Consider the following 24550-nt stretch of genomic DNA (forward strand, 5'->3'; position numbering starts at 1 on the left):
ATAGCATCATAAATTAAACTTCTTCTGTAGGGTGAATTGTCTTCTTGTGTGCTGGGATTAAGTTCCACAAAGGAGAAAAGCTACATAGTGGTTATATCTCCCTTCATGTCCCTTAAGTATTTAATATGATACAGATCTCCTTCAAGTACAACAGTTTTTCCTCTTTCCAGATATTAAAAGGTATTAGGAAATTAATAAGCATCCTTTTGCCTTGCCTGTGGCATGGTATAGTATAGGAGGCTGCAGGTGTAGTTGTTCTCAAAAGAAGCGTGTTTTGGTTTCTAATGGTGACTTTCTAGTTTGAGACTGGCAACTTCTATTGGAAATCTGTGTCTTATCCTGGAATCACGTGGTTTGGAAAAGATCTTTAAGATCAACAAGTCCACCCATTGCCCAGCACTGCCAAAGCCACCACTAACCCATGGCACTGAGGGTCTTGTCTGCATGGTGCAGAGCACAGTTCCCTTTGGCTTGGTTGGTTTATGTTGTCCCTGTTACAACTAAAGACAGCAGCTAGGTTTTCTCTTGGAGCTGAGCCTCTTTGTGCTGCAAACTAGATGTAGCTGGGTGTTTAATCATTTAATGAGAAATGATGTTTAATGGTGATGTTTCCCTTTTTGATGAGGTTAGAGCAAGAGAGTAGTGTTCAAACGTGTTGAATAACCATGACTAAACCAGCTGCATGGCTGTGATGGTAACCACCGTGCTATGATGGCAACCAGCTAAAGGGAGAGGGAACCTGAGTTTTGTTTCTGTGCTGTATAAATATCCTGACATATCTCAGCCAGCTCTCAATGTGTGTGTATTATTTTGGGCCATCTTGCTCTGGCTCCTTGTTCTCGCCCTTGTCACAGCACAAGATCCTGCTTGGATACCATTGCTGCTGTGGTGATCCTGGTCTGCCCAGTGTGGAAAGAGCGAGCTAATAACTCTGTCTGTTAATGCTCAACCTCTGATTTAGCCTCTTTCCCTTCTGAGCTTTTATATGAGCACTTTTTCCTCCAGTTCTTTAGAGTAATCCAGATGCTCGTGTTCTTTTCCTCCTACACAGCAGATGGAGATGGCATAAGCCCTTTGATGATAGCTTCCTTCTTGCTACATAAGTTTTATGAGCTGGCGAGTTTGTTAGTTGGAGGGGGTAGAGCTCCTAAGCCTTGTCCAGCAGGTGATGCTTCATTACCCCACCCATAATTATAGATATATATTAGTTTTTATGTATATATTTTAGTTCAATCTTTGAGGTAGGCTTTGCCACATAGCTATAGGAGAAGGAAAGGCAGATCCCTCATCTGACTGTTGTGATGAATCGTAGAATTGTTTGGGTTGGAAAGGACCTTAAGATCATCCAGTTCCAACCCCGTTGCCATGGGCAGGGACACCTCCCACTAAACCATGTCACCAAAGACTCCATCTTGGCCTTGAATACTGCCAGGGATGGAGCATTTATCACTTCTGTGGGCATCCTGTGCCAGTGCCTCAGCACCCTCACAGAGAAGAACTTCTTCATTGTATCTAACCTGAACTTTCCCTGTTTCAGTCTGAACCCATCACCTCTTGTCCTATCACTACAGTCCCTGATGAAGAGCCCCTCTCCAGCATCCTTGTAGCCGCCTTCAGACACTGGAAGCTGCTCTGAGGTCTCCATGCAGCTTCTCTTCTCCAGGCTGAACAGCCCCAACTTTCTCAGCCTGTCTTCATATGGGAAGTGCTTCAACCCCTGATCATCCTTGTGGCCTTCTCTGGACTTGCTCCAACATCTTCACATCCTTCTAAAATGAATGCGTTTCATTTGAGCCAAGAAACCTATTCTGAATTCACGTTTGTTACCTGAACTTGTAAGAAAGCAACTCGGAGGTGTTTTTGCTGAGTCGAAGGGTTGGACTTCTCTTGTTTTGTTGTTCCAGGCTTGTAGCTCACATGAAAAATACTTGTTAAAAGTTGGCATGAGTTGGATGGTCATCTTCCACACTTAAGTATGTTTGCAGCCCTCTCTTCGGTCCAGTCTCGCCTGTCTACTAAAGAACAGTGTTTGGCTTTCAAAACCATTTTACTGCTCATCATTAACCTTAGTGAAAAGTTCTTCTCCCACTGAGGTGCATGAGCCCATTTTTTCCACTTTGCTGTGGACTGGAGCCTACGTCAATTCATCTGGTTTACATTGATTTCACAATTTGGCTTTGATTTTGCAATGTGGAGCTGCATTTCACAACCACAAGGGTTTGGAGGCGGATTTTGATGGGTCCTGTAAAACGGCAATGTAGAAAACCTCTAATAAGAGGGGGAGAACCTTAGTCTCTGCACAGAGATGTAGGTAGTTGCATGAGAATCATAGAATCATAGGGTTGGAAAGGACCTTAAGATCATCCGGTTCCAGTATTACCGAGCTGCATGTATGATATGTCTTATTGGAGACTCAAATACACTGTGGCTGTTCCTTAAGTGACTTCTGGCTTCTTGTTTTTTTTTCTTTTAGGAATATCTTGGTGGATAAGCCCAATGATCAATCCTCAAGATGGTCTTCAGAAAGCAATTACCCTCCCCAGGTAAGCATCTGAATCTCTGCAACTCTGTAGTCATTGTACAGCTTGATATAGACTGGGATTCTCATTAGGCTGCTCCTATTTATATTGACAGCCTTTAGGGGCTACCTTCTCTCTCGCAAATACAGGTTGTTGCTACAAGAGGTATTTACATTTCCAGCTATTTATTTGGCATCTTTCACCAAATACTTGGGTTTTGGGGAGGAAGTTTCATGTTTCATCCTTGACAGTAGCAGTTGTGCTGGAAATCATCTACCTTATGGTTGGATTAAGCTGCTAATGAGGCGTGTGGGTCCCCCTTTGTCAGTGCTGCTGGAAGCTGCTGGAGATTCCTGGCCTTCAGTCCTGGATCTAAAGAGCTTGTGTTTGTTTCTCCTAATAGCACATTTAGAAATGTAGACTCTGTTTAAAGAGATTTGAATGTCACCTCTTCTGTTCATTGAAGTAAGATTTGTATTGATTTTTAGCCTCTAATTTGCTTTTCCACTATTAATTAAATTATACAGAAAAAAAATGATTATCCTTTTACTTATTTTTTTTTTTTCCTCCAGTAAATGTGGTATCATTCTCTTTATGCTAATTCTGTACCTTATTCCTCTGGTGCTGTTTGGGAATCCCAGACTGGGTTGGGTTGGAAGGGACCTTAAAGCTCACTCAGTTCTAACCCCCTGCCATGGGCAGGGACACCTCGCACTAGAGCAGCTTGCTGCAAGCCTCGTCCAGCCTGGCCTTGAATGCTGCTTATTCTAGGTGTTTTTTGTTTAAAACACTGATGCAAGGTATTTATCCCTCTCATGCAAAGTTCTTTTGCTTAACTACTTGTTTAATGCAGGTATTCCTCATGACTTAAGTCTCACAGAGTATCTGTGTAGGTAAATCTTACTGCTTTGTTTTGAAAGTGTATTAAGAATCTATAGTGTGGTCTGCTGGCTTCCTTACAGCAGCAGCTCGTGTCATCCAGCTGCAAAGCTTTCGTCTTGATATTCATGATGAAGTTTCTATACTGTTGTGTCTCTAAGAGTGGGGTTTTCTTAGGAGGAGATGGAAAACTCCCCTATTGATTCTATTTACATGTTTCATAAACCTACTTGTGGAGGCTTAATTTTGATCCTCTGTGCATCTACTGCTCGTTTAATTTGATTTATATCTATATATATATTGATAAACAGCATAGGAATTTAATCCATAACCTTGAGCAGTTTTGGTCTATCTAGGAACTATTGACTGGAGTGTAATAGGTATTGAGCATATGCTATATCCCAGCCTGTGCCATCCTTTACTCCTTTCATGCAAGAAGCACATGTTTTCTTCAGGGCTTTCTTGTTCACAAAACAAGGTTGGCTTGTGGCACAGCTTTTGAGTGGGTTCTTCACCTGAGGTGCCTTTAGTTGTGGCTAAAAGTTGCTCTTTGATTTTTTTTCTAAGCCATCCTGAATATTTTGTGCTTTTAAAAACCTGATTCTAGCATGGGAATACATCTCTTGTAACTGGGTGCTTTAGAGGATTCCCAGTTTATGCTTAAAGCTGCCAAGCAGTGATACAAGTTACATTCAGACATGTAGATGAAGCAGGGAGTGGTTAGAGTGGTGGACTCCTGTACAAACCACGTGAGCCTGTTAAAAATGTCTTCCAACAGGTTTCATAGAATTATAGAGTGGGTTGGAAAGGACCTTAAGATCATCCAGTTCCAATCCCCTGCCATGGGTAGGAACACCTCACACTAGACTGTGTTGCCAAAGGCTTTGTCCAACCTGGCCTTGCACAGTGCCAGGGATGGAGCATTTACTACTTCTTTGGGCAGCCTACTGCAGTTCCTGATGAAGAGTCCCTTTTCAGACACTGGAAGCTGCTCTGAGGTCTCCACACATCTTCTCTTCTCCAGGCTGACCAGCCCCAGTGTTCTCAGCCTGTCCCCATACAGGAGATGCTCCAGTCCCCTGATCATCCTTGTGGCCTCCTTTGGACTTGCTCCAACAGCTCCATGTCCTTTCTATGTTGAGGACACCAGAACTGCACACAGTACTCCAAGTGGGTTCTCATGAGAGCAGAGCAGAGTGTATGTGTATTGGTCATGGCCTGAATGAAGATGCTTTTGCAGAGCTATTGAGTCCAACCCTTGAGAAGTGGGCACTGCCCCACATACTGAGCAAGTCATTGAAACTAAACTTTAGAGTAGAGATGAATTAACATTATCATATATATCTACCTATATATCTCAGATCAACCTACATATATATATATGTATGTGAGGTATCCAGATTTGAGGTCCTTTCATCTGACTTGCAGAAAGTTCCTCTTTGTAATGGTGACTTGAGATTTTGCAAGACAATAGTTGAATTTTATTAAGTGTTAAAAGACAAAGCCAGCAGAAAACCTGTCTGCGTGAATGGAAGATGCTAAATTCCCCCTGCCTCAACCTCTGTCTCCAGCAGTGGGAATATGAAGTGCAGTGTAGTTGCTCATGCATTCACATTCAGCAAACCCAGTCCTGAGCACTGAGTGTGATGATGTATTTGCAGTGTCTCCAGTGTGTGCTTCAGCTCATTCTCATGCTTCTAACCCAAGAGTTTAATTATTTACATAAAGCATTTTATAGTGTAAACTTCTCTGTTGAAAAGTTAACTGGAAAGAGGGATCAGGGAATTGCAGTTTGTAGAGTCTGGTGTGCCGTTGTTGTTTCTGTGTGCAGAGTTCCAAACTGTTGCCTCACAGTTCACAAAAGCACTTCAGATTTGGGTGCATTCTGCTCAAAACAGCGTTTGCACCTTGACCATTGAAAAACTGCCACATTTTAATGTAGGTTAAACTTTATGCAGGTTTTCTGCTTCTTCATTCTTGCAGATGCTAATGTTCTTAAAGTTTATTCTTAGCTTGCAAATCTTCAGTTGAAATAGTGGTGATTGAATTGTAAGTGTGGTTGAGAAGCTGGGGGGGAATGAGCTGCTTTGTTAGAAGCTGGCTCTTTCCAGAGAACTGATCTATGCACATAACTTCTACTCCCCAGAGTAAACATGGTGTTTTCTATGGAACATGGAGTTTCAAAGTGTTTTATGGTTTGGGTGTTGGCATAAGAACTGTTCACTTTTGTGGTGACACAAAACAAGTGGGTGGCTTTAACAGTCCAGGACAGGAAGTGAACTAAAACTTGGGCAAATAAAGCTTTCCTTGTTCCCAGCTGTGTTGGCTGACCTGCCAGCTAAGACACAAGGACTAGTGTCAGTTGTGCTCACTGGAACCTCTGCAGCCCTCATTGCTGCTGTTTGACCCATCGGTGTCTCACCTTAGTGGAAGGGTTTAGTAATTCCCTGCTGAGGAGTAGGTGCTGTGCTGGCTTAGAGATAAAAATACTGGGTTGATGAGAAACTGAACATGAGCAGGCTTCAGTGTGAACTTGCAGTCTAGATACCAACCATGTGCTGGGCTGCATCAAATGGAGCGTGGCCAGCAGGTCATGGAGGTGCTCCTGCCCCTCTACTCTGCTCTGTGAAACCCCACTTGCAGCAGTGTGTGCAGTTATGGTGTCCTCAACATAAACAGGACATGGAACTGTAGGAACAAGTCCAGAGGAGGCCATGAGGATGGTAAGAAGGCTGCGTGGAGACCTCAGAGCAGCTTCCAGTGTCTGAAGGGGGCTACAAGGATGCTGGGGATGGACTCTTCATCAGGGACTGTAGTGATAGGACAAGGGGTGATGGGTTCAGACTGAAACAGGGGAAGTTCAGGTTACATATAAGTCAGAAGCTCTTCCCTGTGAGGGTGCTGAGGCCCGGGAAGAGGTTGCCCAGAGAAATGGTAAATGCTCCATCCCTGGCAGTGTTCAAGGCCAGGGTGGATAGAGCCTTGGGTGAAATGGTTTAGTGTGGGGTATCCCTGCCCATGTTAGGGGGGTGCAACTGGATGATCTTAAGGTCCTTTCCAACCCATTCTATAATAAGTGAGTCCCTGAATGTTGATTTATTCCCTTCCTGAGTGAAATCTTCCAGGCACCTTGTCTTTTAGAGCATTCCATTGCTGGGATGAGCACAAGCCAGAAGAACACAGGAAAGAATCTTGAGAACGTGTTCCGTAGCTCAACAAAGGTACATGCTTGGCAGTAAATGTACAGAGTCCCTATTAAACCCCTTTGAAAAGGGAAGGGAACTGAAAGTGGAAGTCTGGCCACTTGAAATGCTGCTATGTGACTATATTTAGCAAAGGGTTTCCCTAACTTTATGGGTATGGGAGAGTTAAATAATTCCTGTGGCCCTGAAAGCCACCAGTTGGTTATGAATGAGTGCCAGGCATAGGAAACAGAGATGACAGCTGCTTTTCTGTTTATTAAACTAGATATCTTTCTCCAGTCAAAAATAGAATGACCCAGAAACTATATATTTAATAACAAACCTGTTATGTAGTAACCTATTCAGGCAGAAGAGGGCTGATGGGTCTATTTATAAACTAGTTCTAGGCTTACATAGGAAGTGTGAAGCTGGTAATGCTGCAGACCTGTCATAAATGCTCGTCCTGGTGGCTCCAGTGATGGTCTGACTTGGAAAACTGAAGGCAGAACAGCACTGAACTTCCCTGGGTGGCTTGATTAATACTGTGGTGAACAAAAGGGGCTTCATTACAAAGGCAGTGGGTAGGTTTTTGCAGCAGCCCCAGTTATTCTGTTGGTTTGTGGTTTTATCTTTACATTCATTACAAGTTTCACTCCTCCCTAATTAATTATGTGAGCAGAACAGAGAAATGAGCAGAATTCAGTATGATTTTAATTGCACTTGCAGCTTGCAAGGTGCAGTTTGAAATCTGAACCAGTCTGATGTGGAGATGTAAGTTCTGCCCAGTTGAAGAGCGTATGTCTAAAGTCAGTGGCACTGTCCAAACAACTGGTTTCAGTTCTGTGTCTGAGAAGACCAGTTTTCCCTCTCTTGATTTACATCCTGCTGTGTCAGTGGTATCAGGAACTAATTTAAAGTCCATTAATAAAACTTACACTCAGTTGTGTGATGCAGAAGCTTTGCACATGGTTGTCATCAAATAGTAGCACATCCTAGAGCTTCAAATGAGCTTGCAGTTGGCTGCAGCTGCCTGTGTGACAGGGCTAGATTTGCTTGTTGGTGTTGGGGTACGTACCCTAACAAGCTGCTCTGCTCTTAGGGCACCTTCACTTCCCAATGTGTTCAATCATAAAGCAGAAGTTTTACTCTCCTAATGTTTTGTAGCATCTTTTAAGTGTTGTAAGTTAAGGCTGAGGTTTTAGTGCAGTTACTCCCGTTCCTGTCTGTGCCAGGCTTCTAATGAGCAAACACTTCAGCTGGTAAGTCTGGGTTTTTAGAATGCTTCATGACTAGTGGGCAATGAAACATACTGATGTTGCTTATAGAAATAGGATGGAAGAGTGTCAAATAGCTTGGTGTATGTCTGAAATCTGTCGACTTGTTCTCTCCAGGTTGAATAAATCACTTGATTTTATGTGCACTTGTATCACATCTTTCAGAGCTATAGAGAATAGTCTGACACATGTAAAAGCCTGGTAGCAGTCCAGAAATCTCCACGCAGCCAGCTGTTTGCAGATCTTGAGGCAATATATAGCATAGATTCACAGACTGGTTTGTATTGGAAGGGACCTTAAAGCTCCTCCAGTTCCAACCCCTGCCACAGGCAGGGACCCTTTCCACTGGAGCAGCTTGCTCCAAGCCCCTGTGTCCAACCTGGCCTTGAACACTGCCAGGGATGGGGCAGCCACAGCTTCTCTGGGCACCCTGTGCCAGCGCCTCAGCACCCTCACAGGGAAGAGCTTCTGCCTAAGAGCTCAGCTCAGTCTCCCCTCGGGCAGGTTCAAGCCATTCCCCTTGGCCTGTCCCTACAGGCCCTTGTCCCAAGCCCCTCTCCAGCTTTCCTGCAGCCCCTTTAGGCACTGGAGCTGCTCTAAGGTCTCCCCTTCAGGAGACTTCTCCAGGCTGCCCCAGCCCAGCTCTCTCAGCCTGGCTCCAGAGCAGAGCTGCTCCAGCCCTCGCAGCATCTCCATGGCCTCCTCTGGCCTCGCTCCAACAGCTCCACGTCCCTCTTGTGCTGCTGCCCCAGAGCTGGATCAGGACTGCAGGGGGGGTCTCCCCAGAGCACAGCAGAGGGGCAGGATCCCCTCCCTGAGCTGCTGCTCACGCTCTGTGGGTTCAGCTTGATGGAGCAGTTTAGGACAAGCAGATTGATGCCATGGCAGTTTTTGCTGGTTTCTTCTGAGGAACCACAGAAAGCATCCGCCTGCATGCAAATCCCGTAGTTAATGTTGATAAAAGACTGAAAATCCTGCATCATGTCTGGTTTGGCAGTGCTGCTGCTTGGAGGAAAGGGCCACCAGCAGTGCCTGCAGTGGGAGGTGTCCTGCCAGGCTTGATCTGCTTGTGCTATGCCCTTATCACAGGGTTTTGTAACAAAATCCAGCAGGATGAGTAACTGTGATTCCGCACTTGGCCTCCTTTCTCTGTTGTGTCCTTTCTCAGAAGTCAGGCAAGAGAATTAAACACACTGTTTTCAGGTGTAAAACTCAATGTATTCTGCAAACCAGGGTGTCTCCAGGCTCCTTCCAAGACCTGCTTTGTAGGGGGAAGTTAAACCTGACGCTTGGTGCTTCCTGATGAATGGTGTAGGTGCTTCTGTACACAGCCTTTTCCAGTGGAACAGAGCTTTTCTTTCGTCAGTGCTGGTGAAGCTGATAGCTGGGACCTGGAATAATCTGTTTATACACTGGGAGGGATTGACATTTGTGTAAGGGGGGAGTAGATGTTCATAAGGGAGAACATCATAGAATCCCAGACTGGTTTGGGTTGGGAGGGGCCTTAAAGATCCAACTCCCTGCCACAGGCAGGGACCCCTTCCACTGGAGCAGCTTGCTCCAAGCCCCTGTGTCCAACCTGGCCTTGAACACTGCCAGGGATGGGGCAGCCACAGCTTCTCTGGGCAACTTCTTCCTTACAGTAAAAAACTTCTTCCAGGCATCATTCCATGTGTAAAGCCCCTTTCTTGTCTATTAAGTGCTTGGGTATGTTTGCTGTGGTTAAGAAGCAGTTGGTTCCTATGCTGGCCACACATCAAACTTGGTCTGTGTTCAGTGGTTAAATAGTGTCAGGCCAGAGAGGAAAAAGTAATTTGATGTTCTCTTAGCATGTGGAACATACTGTATTTATCTAATTGTGTATTCAGTTTAGGTTTCATTTCAGGCTGGAGTGGGCGTTTTCAATCATCACTCTGTGTAGTTTGATCCTATTTGCCAGATTTCAGGAAGTCTTGCATCCAACTTGAAGGAATGTATGTAAGCCCTGAATAGAAATGCTATTTTATAGGTATAGGTGGTTCAAGCAAATCTTTTTCCTGGATAAACTGCTTTTAAAGTAATATTCCTAAAAAAAACCCTTTGTTTAATCCCAAGAGAAAATATAATAATGGAGACGAATCATCATAGCTTTCATTCTTTGGCTCTGGAGACTGCGTGTTTGAAGGCTGTAATGCTTCTCCCTCAGTGTGTTTTGCAGCCTTGGCTTTACTATTAAAACTCACTGTTCTTTCTTCCACAGTATTTGATTCTGAAACTTGAAAGACCTGCCATAGTCCAGAGCATCACATTTGGCAAATATGAGAAAACACATGTCTGCAATTTAAAGAAGTTTAAAGTCTTTGGTGGAATGAATGAGGAAAATATGACAGATCTCTTATCCAGGTAAGATGGGATTTTGTCAGCTATCAGAATCATAAAGGCTGGACCAAAAGGCTTTTCCCCTTCACACCCCAGCAGACACATAGCTCACTGTGTAATAGAGCTGTGGTTGTGATCCTGCAGTTAGTTACCCTTGTGTTTATGGGCAGGTCAAAGAGCAGCAATCCCCAACACTTGCTCCAGGAAGCCTTCCTTATCCTGCTCTAACCACAGAGGATTTGTGGAGAGCAAATTCTTGGAGACTTGGAAGAGCTGAGAGCAGGGTATGATGTTGCTGCGTTGTGATTCCTTTCTTCTGTGTGCTTCAGGCACAAGAGAAATGATTCCTCAGGTGTGGGTAACTTAAAGTAGCTTTTAAAAGCCCGAAGAACCTGCTTATGTCAAGAACCTCATTGCAGCTGAGAAGGCCTGAGCTAGTCAGCTGCTCTGCCTGTCTTCTAATGGGTAAATACATTAAATAAGCAGATGGAAAAGCTGTGTTTTCCTGTGTTTAGTTTGATAGTTGCACTGATAAGGGTTTAAAGAAAACACCTTTTGGTTATTCCAGATATTCAGAGCTAAGGAGTTGCTAATGTAAATTGACAAAGGCCTTCTTGAGGAGAAGAAAGTGGGATTATATTGAAATGTCTTAGGAATACAGGGGAAATGAATAGCAAGAAGCAGTCTATTTTTGGAGGCCAACAGAAGGAAAGTCCACCTCCAGGGAACGTATGGGTGTACATCATCTGTAGGCAAGTGGAATAGCCATGGAAAAATGCAAGTTCTTTGTTGCAGGAGTCCTTCAAGACCACATAGAAACTAGGCACAACCCTTCCCACCCTTTTGCCCTCTTTAGATAGACCAGCCTTGCAGTTTGACTTCATTGCTGCTAGAATAGTGATTTTTGAGACCTAATGTCATGTCACTTGTACTGAAGTTGAATAAAAATCCATATTTTGGGTCCTACGCTTGCATCTTCAGTAAAAACCCTTAAGATTTTTGATAAATGACACTAAATACTTGTTTTTTTGTAGGAAACAGAGCCCACCAATGGCTCACAAAACACTTTGGTGGTGTGGTAACAGAGAGCTGATCCATCCATCCTCTTGACAGTGCTGTTGAGGCAGATCCCTTCCTGAAGTCACAGGGTGGCAGGCACAGATGAGCAGCATTGACCCCGTGTCAGTTCCCTCATAAACCCACTCCCCAGTGCTCAGGAGATAGAAGGGAGATGAAGATGTCCCAGGGAGATAGAAGGTGGTGGAGAGGAATCCAGGCATTGGTCCAGCATGCGTACTTATGATTCATAGTAACGTGAACCATTTCAGGCATGACCTAGATTGCATTTATTAGCTAGTTCTAAAATACAAGGTAAGATTTAGTAACCTTATTTATTTTTTCCCACAGTGGCTTAAAGAATGATTATAACAAAGAAACATTCACCTTGAAGCATAAAATTGATGAACAGATGTTCCCCTGTCGATTCATTAAGATAGGTAAATGCATTTTTTCAGCATTCTGAGTAGAAATTAATCTCTTCTTATACTTGTGCCGATCTTGGCACTTGTGACTTCATTGTACTCAGGCAAAGTATCCACAAGAGCTGTTCCATTTCGTGATCTTTTAGGCTGGTTAGATGGGAACCTAGTGAAGTCCTGTTAATAAGAAATAATAGCTTCATAATATAAGTCCTGGGGAATGAAAGTGAAATACAGTCATTGTCAGAAACAGAGTCGTTGAGTCAACTAGTTGCTGGAGAAGCTGTTTCTGTCCTACTAGACATTGCTATCTAGAGCTTTAAATAAACCATAAAGTACTGGTACAAGTGTCAGCATTGGCAGCCCTAGAGTTTGAAAGAGGCTGAACTCTTACTCTCAGACACTCTCACAACACAGAGCAACAGCAGAAGCCTTCCTTGCTCTCTTCCTGGTACTCTAATAGTTATGTCTAACCTCTTGAGTAAAGGTGACATCCAGGAGCAAAGAAATGCTTTCTAGTGTTGTTTCTCTGGTGGAGCTGATGAAGGCAGGTTGCTGTGACCTGTGATGGGAGCAGGTAGGGAGCTCTCTTCTTTGCTTCATGCAGGCCAGAGAGAACAAGAGCCTTACAGTGGCCATCAATGGATTTAATCCAAGAATTTAGAGCATTTCAGCTGTTTGTAGCTTCATAACTTTATCTTGCCCTTCCTATACTGAGATAGTAAAATAATGACTGGTTTTAAACTGGCTGTTTAAGGTTAAAAATGGAGCAAAGATGTAGCTGCTGAAAAATGAGATGTGTGGACTCATTTAGATGAACTGAGGAATGTTCTGAAGCTTTGAGTAATTCCTTTGCCAAGACTTGGATGATAGTGGCTGTGCAGGGGCTCCCCTCAGAGCCCCCTGCTCATGTCTCTACATGGCTTTCTGCACCTCCTCTGATATTTGCTGGTGGAATTGAAAGCTTCATGCTGGGAATCAAGCAATTGTGTTTGTGCCATGAACAGTGGTGTTTCCGTTCTTAGAAGAGCAGAGGAATCGGTTGTGCATTGAGCTTGTTTTTGGCTGTTACTTTTGGAAGCATCCGTAACACTTGGCTGTAGGAAACCTCAAGAGGTGCAGAGTAATAGAGTTAAAGGTTGACTACAGCAGCAAGGTTGATTTGTGGAGCTTTCTGCTTTAGGTTTTTAGGAAATGTTATTTTTTACTGGCTAGAAACCAGCAAGTAGTTACTAGAGGGCTAAAGGGGTGGATGGAAAGATGGAAAGATTACCAGTTACTTGTCTGGATGTGTGAATCCTGTCCAGCAAAATGGGTTGTGATGTTATGAAGTGTTAGCAGAAAGTTGAAACAGGCGAGGAAAGTGAAATGGTGGTTAATTTCTTCTGCTAGAGTTTTATTTTCTCTGACATGACATGAGTAATGTTAATAGTTACATGGCTTGTTCTGTTGGGAAGTGGTTCCACACATAGCAATGAGGATCGAGGCCAGGTTGGACAGGGCTGGGAGCAAGCTGCTCCTTGTGGAAGGTATCCCTGCCCGTGGCAGGGGTTTGGAACTGGATGAGTTTTAAGGTTCCTTCCAGCCCAAACCAGTCTGGGTTTCTGTTTTATATACATTAACATCACTTTTATATCTGAAGGGGGCTACAAGGACGGTAGAGAGGGACCCTTCATCAGGGACTGTGGTGATAGGACAAGGGGTAATGGGTTAAAACTGAAACAGGGGAAGCTCAGGTTGGAGATAAGGAAGAAGTTCTTTAATGTGAGGGTGGTGAGGCACTGGAATGGGTTGTCCAAGAAAGTTGTGAATGCTCCATCCCTGGCAGTATTCAAGGCCAGGTTGGACAGAGCCTTGGGTGCCATCGTTTAGTGTGAGGTGTCCCTATCCATGGCAGGGGCTTGGAACTGTACAATCTTAAGGTCCTTTCCAACCCAAACCGTTCTGTAATTCAATGATGTATTTACATTAAACTCAAAAAAAGATTTGTATTTAACTGTCACTTGCTTACTAGTTATAATTTGAGATGGCTTCTCCTTTCCAGTTATACCGATAGCCTTGTGTTTCTTGACACTGTCTCCTATGAAGGAATCCCTCTGCTAGGACAGACGTGAGAATCTCTTCCCTAGTAAAAGCTTAATAAAGCCTTGAGCTGATGGGTAGTTCGCTCCTGAAGTTCTGAGGGTGTTCTTTGCTGTGACACAACTGCAAACCCAGGTTGCGAAATGGTGTTATTTTTCAGAGACACAGCTTGACTGTGTTTTGGGTTTGTTAGAATTTCCAAGCTCCTAGCCAAAGGAGCTCACAAATGTGCAACACCGTGCTACGTTCCTGGTCATGCTGCCAGGACACAGGAGGCCAAAATCTGCCCTTTTGGACTTGCAGAGACTGACATGGCTGAAGTTGTTGCTGTTAGTAAGGTTTGTGTATTTGGGGGAGGCGTTATAGTGAGTTCTGCAGTGACTTCCATCAGGCATTTGCTTTCTGATTCCACAGCTAAACATACTGTTAGTAACACAGCGGTGAGGTTGATGTGGGGGGATAAGGCAGGAGGAACAAGATGTGAGAAAGCTCAGTGGGGGCCTTACTGCTCTCTACAACTGCCTGACAGGAGGATGGAGCCAGGAGGGGCTGGGCTCTGCTCCCAAGGAACAAGGGATGGGACAAGAGGAACCGGCCTCAAGCTGCACCAGGGCAGGTTTAGATGGAGCTGAGGAACAATTCCTGCCCCAGAGGGTGCTCAGGCATTGGAACAGGCTGCCCAGGGCAGGGCTGCAGGCACCGTCCCTGGAAGTGCTCACACAGTGTGGAGATGAGGCCTCAGTGCCATGGGTTAGTGGTGGCCTTGGCAGTGCTGGGAATGGTTGGGCTGGATGAGCTTAAAGGGCTTTTTCTTTAAAGATGTTTTCCAGCCCAATTGATTCTATGATTCTATTATTTTATGGGTAAATGTGTGAGAGGGGAAAATACTTCCTACTCCTACAATTGCTCTCGTAGTAGAGAAAGTTTCAGATTCATCGAAAGTAGAAGAAATAACTTCTCTGTCAAGAAAAGACTTAACACTTCGTTGACTTAAATCAGTTCAACTTCAGCTCCTGTTGCTGTGCAGGCTTTTGTCCTCCTTGACAAGGAACTTGTGCATTTCATGTCGCACCTCATCTAAGAACTTGGGAGGGGGAAGAAGATGCATATCCAGACAAAATACTGGAGGATAATCATTTTAATGCCTTTAAGCTTTGTTTCTGCCTCTGCTTTTGTGGTTACTCAGAGTAAAGCTTTTTCTTTGTACTGTGTCCTTGAAAGCACCAAGTGTTGTAAAGGCTGATTTGCCATGAAGGAACTTGAAGAACTGCTGGTGTAATTCTCATGCCAGTTTGTTACTAGCATGGGAGTTACTAATAAGGCTTCAAGATTTTGAAGCTTTGGTGTGATAGAAATGAGCCAGACTTTATTTATGCATGTTCCCAGTGTTTTTTACGCACATAATTTGTCTGTCTCCTGCCTGGAGAGGAGGGACACAGAAATTACCTTGAGAGAGGTATTTGAAACAATTCTACTGTGTTTAATGCCTCTGCTACTGTTTTCTCTAGTGCATAGACTTGCCGTCCTTCCTCCCAGGATCTTACATTGCTGTTACCTCCAAACTCTGTGCAGAAATAGAGATGGGATTTGTGCGTCACACTGACAAGTAACGCTTGTCACTGTCTGTGTGACTGTTGCTACTTCCTTGCTGCTCTTACTGTCTCCCCCTTCCAGGTCGGAGTTAGGTGTGCTCTAAAAGGAGATGTGTCAAATGGACACCTCAGAAAAGGGCAGAGGATCCTGGGATCAGAGAGTAGCATCAGAAATGAGGAGATGATGCAGCAAAACACTTATCTTTCCTAATTGGTATAGAAACCACTTTGCGGTTTCAACCCTTTTGCTCTATTGCTGTTCTTACTCCTATGGAGTGGTTGTAAAAAGATCAGTTTCAGTTTTCTGTGCTTTACAGCACTGGGGAAGAACTTATTTTATGTTCCCTGTGTAACTTAAGGACTATTTAAGGCTTTTTCTTAAAGTGGGTAATCTCACAACACAAATCTTGATGTTAAAATCAGCGTTTCTGGTGTTCTGTTTCCTTAATGTGAACAGAACTGTTGAAAGCACTGAGTTAACTGGTGAGAGAAGTGTTAACAGGTTGATGGCTTTGCATTGTTACTGGTGATAACAGTGGTGGTAGCTGCCCAGGATTCTGGTGCAGGTCCCCAGGATGTCTTTCATGTCGTGTTTGGTTACTAAGAAGGTGAATGGTAAAGTTTTCCTGGGAGAAGCTCATGTAAGTTCTGAGACAAACTGTTGAAAAGGAACTCCAGACTGGTTTGGGTTGGAAGGGACCTTAAAGCTCATCCAGTTCCAACCCCTGCCACAGGCAGGGACCCCTTCCACTGGAGCAGCTTGCTCCAAGCCCCTGTGTCCAACCTGGCCTTGAACACTGCCAGGGATGGGGCAGCCACAGCTTCTCTGGGCACCCTGTGCCAGCGCCTCAGCACCCTCACAGGGAAGAGCTTCTGCCTAAGAGCTCAGCTCAGTCTCCCCTTGGGCAGGTTCAAGCCATTCCCCTTGTCCTATCCATACATGCTCCTATAAAAAGCCCCTCTGCAGCTTTCTTGTTGGCCCCTTTAAGCACTGGAAGATGGACATTTCTTTGTGTTTTTCTGGAGTACAGTGGGAAAGTGGTAATACTTAGCTTTAGTTTTTCTCCCAGTAAGCTCAGTGTTACGAAGTTACCCTCAGGTTTGCCATCAGGAAATTGATGGCCTTAATCCGTTTGAAGTGGTCTGTGGTTTGATGCGGTGTTTTGGTGCAATGAACTGATGGATAGACTTTGAGTCTTTGTATCTGACCAAATACCAACTTTAACTTCAGTTTGGTCTTGGTCTGTGTGTTTAGGCTGAAGACAGATCGAAGGTGTTGCCCTTCTATGTGATGTTTTGTCAGTCTGCTGCCTTATTAGGTGGAATACACCAGACTAATCTGTTTTGTGGTGTTAAGGTCCCTTACTGGTAGCACTCATCTTGTGCAGGGGACAGAACTAAGCAGGAAAGAGGTTTGTTGGGCAGAGCATCTGCCATGTGAACAGCAGATAAGTGACTTGTGGTTGTTCTGACCAGTTCATTTCCCTCCTGGTTCTGCACACATGCATCCACTGGGAATGCTCGGAAAGCAGCTCACTCTGTGCTGAACAGCCAAGCAGAAAACTGCTTGAACAGGATGATTTGAGAGCTCTAAAATATAAAGTGCCTACTTAGGGGTAATAAAATCAGTTAAGAGTCCTATATTCAGAATCTCTTTGGCTCTTTTCTAAGAATCTCTTCCCTTGATGACTGTTCCCAGAAGTTGTCATGAGTCTTTAGCAATAGGGTTGTAGAAAAACCCTTTAAAATAGAGAAAATCATGTGTTTGCACATATGCTTTGTGCCCAGACACATTGCAGGAAGTCATAGATGTTGCTTGCTTGAAGTGTAAATACTTAAGAACCTTGAAGAGCTGAGGAACAACTTTAAGGGACATGCTGTTGGGTTTCATTTCCTCAAGGAGTAGTTCAGAAAACCCCTTAATTCACCAAGTCAATGTCTGTGGTATTTCGTGGTGGTTTGAAAGTCGTGAGGAATTTCCCTGTTGTAAAAATAGCTTTGGTGGAAGGGAGGAGGTAGTGGATTCCACGCTGTTGCTGGGAACTCCTCATTCACCTCTAATACTATCTTTTTCCTGTTTATTAGCTCCAGTCAGCTAAAAAGGAAACAGAAGTATCTGAAATGAAAGCACTTGGTTTCGCTGCAGTTTGAAGGAGTTGGAGTTGCTTCAACAAGCAGAATCAAGCCTTAACCTGCAGCTTAATAAATGAGTGCATGACTGTAGGTGCTCGCAACAGAGGGGGAGAGAAGCCTTAGGTGTGTGGCTGAAGTGTGTATTCCATGGGTCAGTTAGTTCCAGTATATAGGTAAAACATGAGCCTAAAAGCTGCCCAGATTTAAGCTCTTTTTAAGTAAAAAGAGGAGTCGATGTAGTTTCTAAATAGAAAACTGACAGTTTTCCCTCCCTCCTTCCTCCACAACTTGCAGATGTTACTAATTCTGTCCCATTGAAACTACCCAAGCTGCTTGTCTTCACCATTAGGGGAAATAATTGTTGCTGACAAATGGGGAAATAAATGTACTGTGAGGAGCAAATACTGTCGCTGGTGTGCTTGTCATTCTCATCCATGTCAAAGCTTGTTGCCTCTTTGAGCTGGTTTAAATGATAGGATTTTTGCTCTTTTTGCTTGAAGTGAGCTTCTGCTTTGCAATGATCTGCTGTGTTAATGCTGCTTGGCACAGGTTGCTTGAAATGACAGCTTGAACATGATGTATTTGGTAATTCTCCTCAGCTTGCTTAAAGGAGCTAGAATTTATGTCAAATCAGAAATACTGAGTTTTGTGTGTAACCTGTAAAATCATTCTGTTTGAAGTAGTACTGTGTATATAGCCTATGATGAGATTAACACAGTGGTGCTTTGATGTTTATGCATCCTTTTTTTTCTCCTTTTCCTCTCTTCTCCAGTTCCACTCTTATCCTGGGGACCTAGCTTCAATTTTAGTATCTGGTATGTTGAACTTAATGGCATTGATGATCCAGATGTGGTCCAGCCGTGCCTCAACTGGTACAGCAAGGTAGGCCTCCATTTTAGATGCCTGTTTGAAGATGTGTACTCTCAGAATCTTGTGAAACTTCTTGTACTGGAATTGCTTGACCTTTTCATTCCTTGGAATATCAGCTCTTGAAACAACAAACATGCATCGTTGCAACTCAAACCACATGGCTGAGTTTTTGACTTGGAGTGAATCCTGTTGGATTTTATCTGCTTATTCCATTAAACCCAACAAAACACACCCCAAAACCACCACCAAAAATCCCTACAACCCTCCCCTGCTACGTACACATCACAAGAAAGACGAAAGAAAGACTGAGTCAAAGGGGACAATATGGGTAAAATAGCACTTGTATTGGAAGGGAAATGAATGTTAGCAAACCCACATTCCATTTCTCCCTCTTCTTCCCTGTTGATTACTCATTCTTTTACCATACCAGCCCTTCTGTAGAGCTATATGTGAGCCTAGAGCCTCTTGGATCCCATATGCAGCTTTTGTTACAGGGTGTAAAATTGAGCTTGTTCTAAAGAGAATCACTTGATGTCTTTCCTGTTGCAGCTCCTTGTAGTTCCAGTGTTTCCCTCTTAGTGTCTTCTTGCTGAATACCCTGGAACAGAGGAGAGCTGATGCCACTGACCTGTGGGATGAGCTGATTTATGCCATTTGTCACTTTGATAGACAGAAAGTTCAAAGGGTTCTAAACATGAGTTGTATAAACTGTATGTAACTGAGTACAACAGATGCCTCTCCTATGGGAGGGAAGTGCACATTGACAACCAGAATTCATTTTGCTGCTGCTTTTTATGCATAGATTTTTCTGGACCAGTTCAATGAAATTCATATTGTGTTGCAGAGATTCCCTTCCCAGTTAGAATAATAGTGAGGCATGCAGCAGCATCTCTCTGCTTCCAGAAAGAAGAACTTAAAAGGGGATAAAGATTGTGCCTTGTAGTATTGGGACTCCCTCACCAGTTATAGTGCTGCCGGTATGTTAAAGAAACCCTGTGGCCTCTGCTGCTCATAACAGCATCACAAGCTGTTTCATGGAGGATTTAAAGCCACCACTGACAGCCTCAGTGGAAGCTGTAGCTGCTTTATGATTAAAGTGATACTGATAGTCCTTAGTCTTCTGGTTACTGATGTCCAGTTCTGAAAGGTCCAGTTGCTGATGGTTTTCTGTGCTTCTTTCTGCTGCCTCTGCACATGGTGGTGTCTCTGGCATTTTGGACCAGATGCCGCAACCAGGAAGCTCTGATTTTTGGGTTTGTTGTTTTTTTTGCTCAGAAACCATCTGATGATGATGGTATCACCATCTGGTTTGTTCCCTCTTATCCCATGGAATTCACACTTCTTGTGGTCAGCAGATATGTAGTGACAGCTTCTTCAGGGGGTGCCAGCATTGTTCTTCTAAAGCTTTGAGCCCTAAAGCAGCAAGGCAGAGACTTAGTCATGATTGTTTGGGCTCTGCTAGAATCAGTTGCCAAGTTTTTGGTGGCGAGAGCATGTCTCACTGGTGTTCTCCTCTCTCACAGCCCTGTTGCTGGATCCCCATAGGGAAGATCTGTGTTGACCCGTATTTGGGGAAAGGTTGACCTGTTTCTTCCACATCTTTGAGCTGGTGTGAATATTTTCTTCTTGGAAGTCTCAAAAGCTTTGAAATCCAGTAATCCTTTACTGGTTGAGACATCAGACTGGCATAAGGTTCTACATGAAGTTGCCCATCCTTCTTGTGTGTGCTTTAACCAACAAAACACTCCCTTTAAGAAGGGAGAAGAGTTGGGGATAACAGATACGGACTCAAAACAGCAAGCACACTCTTTGTTCTCTAGGGCTCCCCTACTCCACTCCCCCCCTGGTGCTTTCCCCTTGCTGTCCAGCTCAGCCTACTGCCTCCTAAAGCCTCACCACTCTGCTTTTACTAAGAGTGGGTATACTAAATGGCAGTTAAGTAATGGCTATCACTTTGATACTGAACACTTAAATATTTCTATTAGTGTATTTAACAGTGTTAATATCTTAGTCTCATGTTCTCATTATGTTTTTAACCATAGGAATTATTTACAGCTTCAAATCAGAGCTATTATTTGGGTTGTCATCTCTGACAGCGTTTAAAAAGGAGCCTTTTCTAATACTTCTTGTACACCTTTTTTGCATTAAAATAAGCTTTATGCATTCAACTTGTGAGGTATGACTCTGGTATCACTGAAATAGAAACTTTAATATTGCATTGAGTGGCCAACCTGTACCCAGCAGTCATTTTGTGTTTTATAAACCCACTCTGTCAGTCACGAGAGGCTCAGTGGAAATACACCCAAGTCTGAGTTTTGTCTCGTGTCTAAACTGAAGGAGCTCAAATGCAGAAGCTGGTTATTCCTGGTGTGCAGCAAATCCTTCTGCTTGCTATCCCTTTGAGCAGCAAAGAATCTAAGGTGGTTTTGGCCTGGAACGATGTGAACGTTTGCTTAAAGACAGCATCTAAAGTACCTCTTAAGAAGGAAAAAGAAGCTGTTGTTTTCAAGTTGTGCTGCAAAACTGCTTTAGCTTTAGTATTCCCTTGCCACAGTCTTGCATTTTTATCAGTGCATGTCCTTGGCCTTTTTCGTGTGGGCTGGGAGCTGCTTATCTAAAATGCATAGTTCTGACTATTTGCAGCTGTGAAATACTGATGGATTAAGACCTAAAAATACAGCACATGGCTGTGTTTCTTTTTAGCTGCTTCAGTGTATGAGGTTCCTGCTATTCAGACCACTAATTTTTGGTGCATGTCAGTGTCAGTTCCAGGTTTTCAGGAAGATGGTGTTCATTGAAATACCATAAACTTCACTTGGAGCAGTGGGGTCTGTTTAGGAGCAAAATCTTGTCTGTAACTTCATTAGTTTTACAGATGCTTAAAGTTACATTTGCTTTGTACCACGGTAGATGTGCGTTACAGATGCAATTGAGATTATTTGCTTAAACCACAACACTCTAATGCTTTAGCATTTAGGTTGGAGGAGTCTATGTAAAATAAGTGCTCCTTATCAGCTTAAAAATCTGTTACTTATAGTTAGCAGCTTTGAAAACACAGCGGATGTTTGGTGTGTTAAAGCACAAGCCGCCGCTCTCCCACAGTGTACTCTCCTCTCACGTTTGTGTGCCTGGATGCTTGACCCAGCGTGGGTTTCTCACCCCTTCCCACAGCTGAGTGGCAAATGGGCAGCTTTGAATCATCCATGGTATGAAAACAAAGGCTCTGCTTCAAGATGCAGGGGGGGATACTCGGAAGGTAACGCTTTGGCGTGCACGTCAGTCGGTGCTGCCATCGATCCGATAGCCGCAGGAGCGCTGGTCATTCCAAGGATTCCTGTTCCTCGTGTTTAGCTTTTTCTTTCTTCTGCTTCTCGAAAAGCTGTGACCTACTTTTCCAAATTATTTTGTTATGTAAGAGTCATACAATCAACTTACGTAACGCTGACAGCAACGGCTTTTTCCTGCTCTGCACTTTGTGTAGGCCTCGAGCAGTGGATGGCGGGGAAGTGATGGTCACTCCAGAGATCTGGGGCACTGTGGCTCTCTCCTCCTCTGCTTATTAAATGGGATGATGCCACCTTGTACAACTTCACTGTTGGCAAGTAAATCCCTGCACAGCTTATGTCTTTCACACAGCGTTCCTCTAAGCTTGTGAGCAGTTTATGAGCAGCATCTATAAGCTTCTGTCTCCAGGCGCGTTCCCAGGTACAGTGGTGGTAAAAGACAAATCTACATGTCTCATAGGTTTTCTTGTGTTCCAGTAGTACCGTGAACAGGAAGCCATTCGCCTTTGCCTAAAGCATTTTCGGCAGCACAACTACACGGAGGCTTTCGAGTCGCTGCAGAAGAAAACCAGGATTGCTCTGGAGCATCCCATGTTGACAGACCTGCACGACAAGCTGGTGTTGAAGGGAGACTTCGATGCTTGTGAAGAGCTCATAGAGAAAGCTGTGAATGGTAAGAGAACCAGGGGGGTCTGGTATATTAAGTAGAAAAAGCATTGAGATGTTACTGCTTAGAATGTTGATGGACTTAGTACTTCCACTGCATGTCTTAATGAAGAAGGAATGGACTTATGTTAGGAGTAAGACACACTCTTAGGAGGGTGTCCCTTTCCATGGCAGGGGAGTTGGAACCTGATGCTTGCTAAGATTCCTTCCAACCCAAACCATTCTATGATTAGTGGTAATATAGTGCTGTTTCATATCTAGCATAGTGTACTGTCAGCTTTTGGACTTGTATGTGTACGATGAAGGCTAAAAACTCAGCCAGTGAAATGTCTCATCGCTGCTACTTTGGAGTCTCTTTTCTCCAGAGATGGTGCACTTGAGGTGAAGATAAGCTCTTCATGTAAGTGTATGGCAAGCTGAAGGAGGGCCTGACTGTCACAAAAGTCACTGGAGTGGTGAGCAGGGAAGCGTAGGACTTCTCACTAGTGATCTGTGCCATGGTTTCTGGTTAAAGCTTACAACCTGGTTGGTGCTTCAGCAGATTTCAGTGTTTGGATGAGAGTGCTGCCTTTGCTTATGTGGAAAACAGTCCTTGGAGAACAGTGTAGTTGTTACAGTGACTGGAGGCAGAGCTTGTTTTCCCTGCAGAGCAGGAGCTTGGCAGCAGTTTTCATTGGAACTTCTATTAATTTTTTACTTGGAAGCTTTCAGCTCGGAAGCACCGTGTGTAAACACCTCTCAGCTCCTAACATGGGGGATATGGACTTTCTGCTGATGGATTGGGATACAGAAAGGAATGGGATACAGAAAGGAATGGGATACAGAAAGGAATGGGATACAGAAAGGAATGGGATACAGAAAGGAATGGGATACAGAAAGGAATGGGATACAGAAAGGAATGGGATACAGAAAGGAATGGGATACAGAAAGGAATGGGATACAGAAAGGAATGGGATACAGAAAGGAATGGGATACAGAAAGGAATGGGATACAGAAAGGAATGGGATACAGAAAGGAATGGGATACAGAAAGGAATGGGATACAGAAAGGAATGGGATACAGAAAGGAATGGGATACAGAAAGGAATGGGATACAGAAAGGAATGGGATACAGAAAGGAATGGGATACAGAAAGGAATGGGATACAGAAAGGAATGGGATACAGAAAGGAATGGGATACAGAAAGGAATGGGATACAGAAAGGAATGGGATACAGAAAGGAATGGGATACAGAAAGGAATGGGATACAGAAAGGAATGGGATACAGAAAGGAATGGGATACAGAAAGGAATGGGATACAGAAAGGAATGGGATACAGAAAGGAATGGGATACAGAAAGGAATGGGATACAGAAAGGAATGGGATACAGAAAGGAATGGGATACAGAAAGGAATGGGATACAGAAAGAGGTGGGCTGTTGCACTGAAGTGTCTCCCAAGAGCTGTGCAGTGGTTTTGGATCACGGTCTGATAAAACACAGGTGCTTTTGGCTGTGGTGGAGTTGCTCTTTGTGGCATAAGGAGAGAGCTTTGTGTCTGATGCCACTGGAGTTAGGGGCTTAGTTGGATGTCTGGCACCAGAGATGTTTCTTCTAATTCTGGGTTAAAACTTAAACAGGGGAAGTTTAGATTGGATATAAGGAGGAAATTCTTTCCTGTGAGGATGGTGAGGCACTGGAATGGGTTGCCCAGGGAGGTTGTGAATGCTCCATCCCTGGCAATGTTCAAGGCCCGGTTGGACGAGGCCTTGGGTGATATGGTTTAGAGCGAGGTGTCCCTGCCCATGGCAGGGGGGTTGGAACTTGATGATCTTAAGGTCCTTTCCAACCCAAACTATTCTATGATTCTGGGCTAATCAGACATTTTGTGATACCTTTTAGGTAAATGCCAACATAGGTGCTCGACTCCCATCAGTGTGGTTTATACTGCTGAAGTTGGAAGTGGTTCTTGAGATCTTACACAAAAACAGCCTGACAGTCAAGGTTTGTCTGCTGTGAAAATCCACCACCTTCTCTTGAATAAGCTCCACCCCTAGCAGTGTTCAAGGCCAGGTTGGACACAGGGGCTTGGAGCAAGCTGCTCTAGTGGAAGGTGTCCCTGCCTGTGGCAGGGGTTGGAACAGGTTGAGTGTTAAGTTCCCTTCTAACACAAAGCATTCTATGGTACTGTAATAAGCTATTCCACTAAGCACAATGTCATGCAGTCTACTGCAACAGGTCATCAAAACTTGCAGTA

At 44.0% G+C, this 24550-nt stretch overlaps 1 protein-coding gene across 4 annotated transcripts in view; it reads left to right on the forward strand.

The window, feature by feature from the left end:
* The window catches only part of MKLN1 (muskelin 1), a 108929-nt gene that overhangs the window by 15275 nt on the left and 69104 nt on the right, over window positions 1-24550 (forward strand). The window contains exons 1-6 of one of the 4 annotated variants that reach the window (XM_061369525.1): window positions 2229-2390; window positions 2474-2543; window positions 10094-10236; window positions 11620-11708; window positions 18270-18379; window positions 22132-22324. In XM_061369525.1, the coding sequence (XP_061225509.1) occupies window positions 2389-2390; window positions 2474-2543; window positions 10094-10236; window positions 11620-11708; window positions 18270-18379; window positions 22132-22324 (607 nt within the window). In that variant the 5' untranslated portion in view covers window positions 2229-2388. Of the gene's footprint in view, window positions 1-2228; window positions 2391-2473; window positions 2544-10093; window positions 10237-11619; window positions 11709-18269; window positions 18380-22128; window positions 22325-24550 lie in introns of those variants that run through there. The other 3 variants (XM_061369524.1, XM_061369527.1, XM_061369526.1) reach the window with 3 other exon arrangements.

This window comes from Neopsephotus bourkii, unplaced genomic scaffold (assembly GCF_033783945.1).
Source record: "Neopsephotus bourkii isolate Nb327-2 ecotype Australia unplaced genomic scaffold, CSIRO-AGI_Nbou_v1 NB_1505, whole genome shotgun sequence".
Classification (NCBI taxonomy): Eukaryota; Metazoa; Chordata; class Aves; order Psittaciformes; family Psittacidae; genus Neopsephotus; species Neopsephotus bourkii.